The 2,190-nt window shown below is 40.0% G+C and overlaps 1 protein-coding gene across 1 annotated transcript in view; it reads right to left on the reverse strand.

The window, feature by feature from the left end:
* The window catches only part of LOC117959736 (unconventional myosin-XVIIIb-like), a 34,100-nt gene that overhangs the window by 29,185 nt on the left and 2,725 nt on the right, over positions 1-2,190 (reverse strand). Inside the window, exon 2 of the mRNA XM_034897015.1 lies at positions 266-631. Within this exon, the coding sequence (XP_034752906.1) occupies positions 266-631 (366 nt within the window). The remainder of the gene's footprint in view (positions 1-265; positions 632-2,190) is intronic.

Below are 2,190 nucleotides of genomic sequence, written 5' to 3' on the forward strand. Positions count from 1 at the left end.
TCTGTAAATTATAGAGCGGTCTAGACCTGCTCTATCTGTAAATTATAGAGCGGTCTAGACCTGCTCTATCTGTAAATATAGAGCGGTCTAAACCTGCTCTGTACAGTGTCTCGAGATATAACTCTTGTTATGAATTGATACTATATTGAATTAAAATTGAATTTCACCTATAGCCAGTTTTTTGATAAGTGGGGGCTCGTCCGGGATCCCTCAAAAGTCGTAATGCTACCAGAATGCATTGCATCTGTTGAACAAAGACCCGTACCTCTCTCATGTGGTGCTCTGTTACGGTCGTGTCTGCTGGCCTTCCCTCTGGCTCCATCCTTTCCTCCACCTTCTCCTCTTTCTTCTCCACCCGTTGCACCTCCTCCATCCTCTCCTTCTCTTTCTGCTTCTTCACATTCTTCTCCGACTTCCCTTCCTGATGCTGCTTCAGTGGCTCTGGGGTCACTTCCTGTCTGTTGCCGGGGTCAGGAGAGTAGATCTGCCTCGGACCCGAGGCCCGGCTGTCCGTCTGCTTGCTGCTGGTCGTCTGCAGCTCGGCCCGGAGCGACATCTCCGCCTCCAGGATGGGAGGAGTCTGATCCGGGAGGAGGAACTGCTGCACCAGGTTGTCGCTCAGCTTGCTTGGCTACGAAGGAAAACATTTTGAGAAATACTCACTTTGTACTACTGTACATACTGTGAGTTAGCATAAAACACGGATCCCACTATGGCGAGGGATTGGGCCGTTGGAACAAATTCAGGAAGTCACCTATAATTCAAATAGAAGCTTAAAAAATCTTTTTTTATCAAATATTCAAATTACGTCGTAGTACGTTGGTGTTTATCATGGATGTATTGCCAGGCAACCTGTTTTCCTGTACTTCTGTCACTCCCCGATGTGAGTCGAGGGTCAGATTTGACCCAAGGAACAACTCAAGGGTTAATATGAAAAAGTTACGCACTAAAGCTTTAACCCTTGGATGTTATTCAAGTCAAATTGACCCATTTCCATGTTTTTCTACCTGAAATCAGCGTCCTTTCCTTATTTCCTGAGATAAACATGTATTCCTGACTCAGAACATTATTCTGGACATGACACTTATGTTGTTTCCAAAGTGGATTTTTAACATTTTATATTATAACGTTATGACAAAAAACCCACTTCCATGTTTAATTGTGTGCTAGTAGAGACTGATGCATTCCCTGAAAATATATGTTATCTCAGCTGTTGGAAATTGAGATAAAGACAATATTTGTTAATAGATTATGAAGGTAAAATTTTATTTCAGAATTATTTTAACAATCCTGTTGTGCTCAGGGTCAAACTGGCCCGTTTACAAAATAATTGTATATCAGAACTATGACCAAGGAACATTGATAAAGTGGCAAATGTTTGAAAAAGCTTCAATAACGCAGGAAAAATTCAACAATTTTTATTCATTTTTTTCAAATACTGAAAAAAGTGACCAAACAAAATCGGAAAAATCGCCAAAGGTAACAAAAACTTGTTAAAAGTAGTAACAAAAAAAAATTGGTAAATGTTGGGAAGAAAAAAGTACAAAAACATAATAAAAGTGACAAAACAAAAAATCTACTAAAACGTTGAGAAAAGTGTAGAAAAAAACCCGTCAAAATGTTGAAAATTTTACTCGGAAAAACACAAAATTGCTGGTGGACATGAAGACAGCACAAGGGTTAAAACCCCAAATAAGTCCCGGGTCAGTTTGACCCGAGGGACACGAGAGGGTCCCGGAAGTAAAGGTAAGTAAGTAAGTAAACATTATTTCTATAGCACTTTTCACAGACCAGGATCACAAAGTGCTGCACAAGTTTATAAAATGAAAATAAAAATAAAATAAATTAAAACAACATACAGATACAGTAAAACACAGTATTGAACTAAAAAACAAGTTTAAAAAAGTGGGTCTTTAGTTGTTTCCTAAAAGTGTCTAGTATACAAACGAGAGAACGAATGGTACAAGGTAGCTCATTCCAGAGGCGAGGCGCCACAGCTTTAAAAGATCTGTCTCCTCGGGTCTTAAAATGGGTCCTAGGAACTATCAGCAAGTTCAAATTAGACGACCGGAGGTTCCTAGTGGAAACATAAGGCTGAATGAGGTTCTTGAGGTAGTCTGGTGCCTGTCCATGAAGAGCTCTAAAAGTCAGTACCAGGATTTTGTAGTGCATCCTGTAAAATACAGGCAG

The sequence above is a fragment of the Etheostoma cragini genome, chromosome 16 (assembly GCF_013103735.1).
Source record: "Etheostoma cragini isolate CJK2018 chromosome 16, CSU_Ecrag_1.0, whole genome shotgun sequence".
Classification (NCBI taxonomy): domain Eukaryota; kingdom Metazoa; phylum Chordata; class Actinopteri; order Perciformes; family Percidae; genus Etheostoma; species Etheostoma cragini.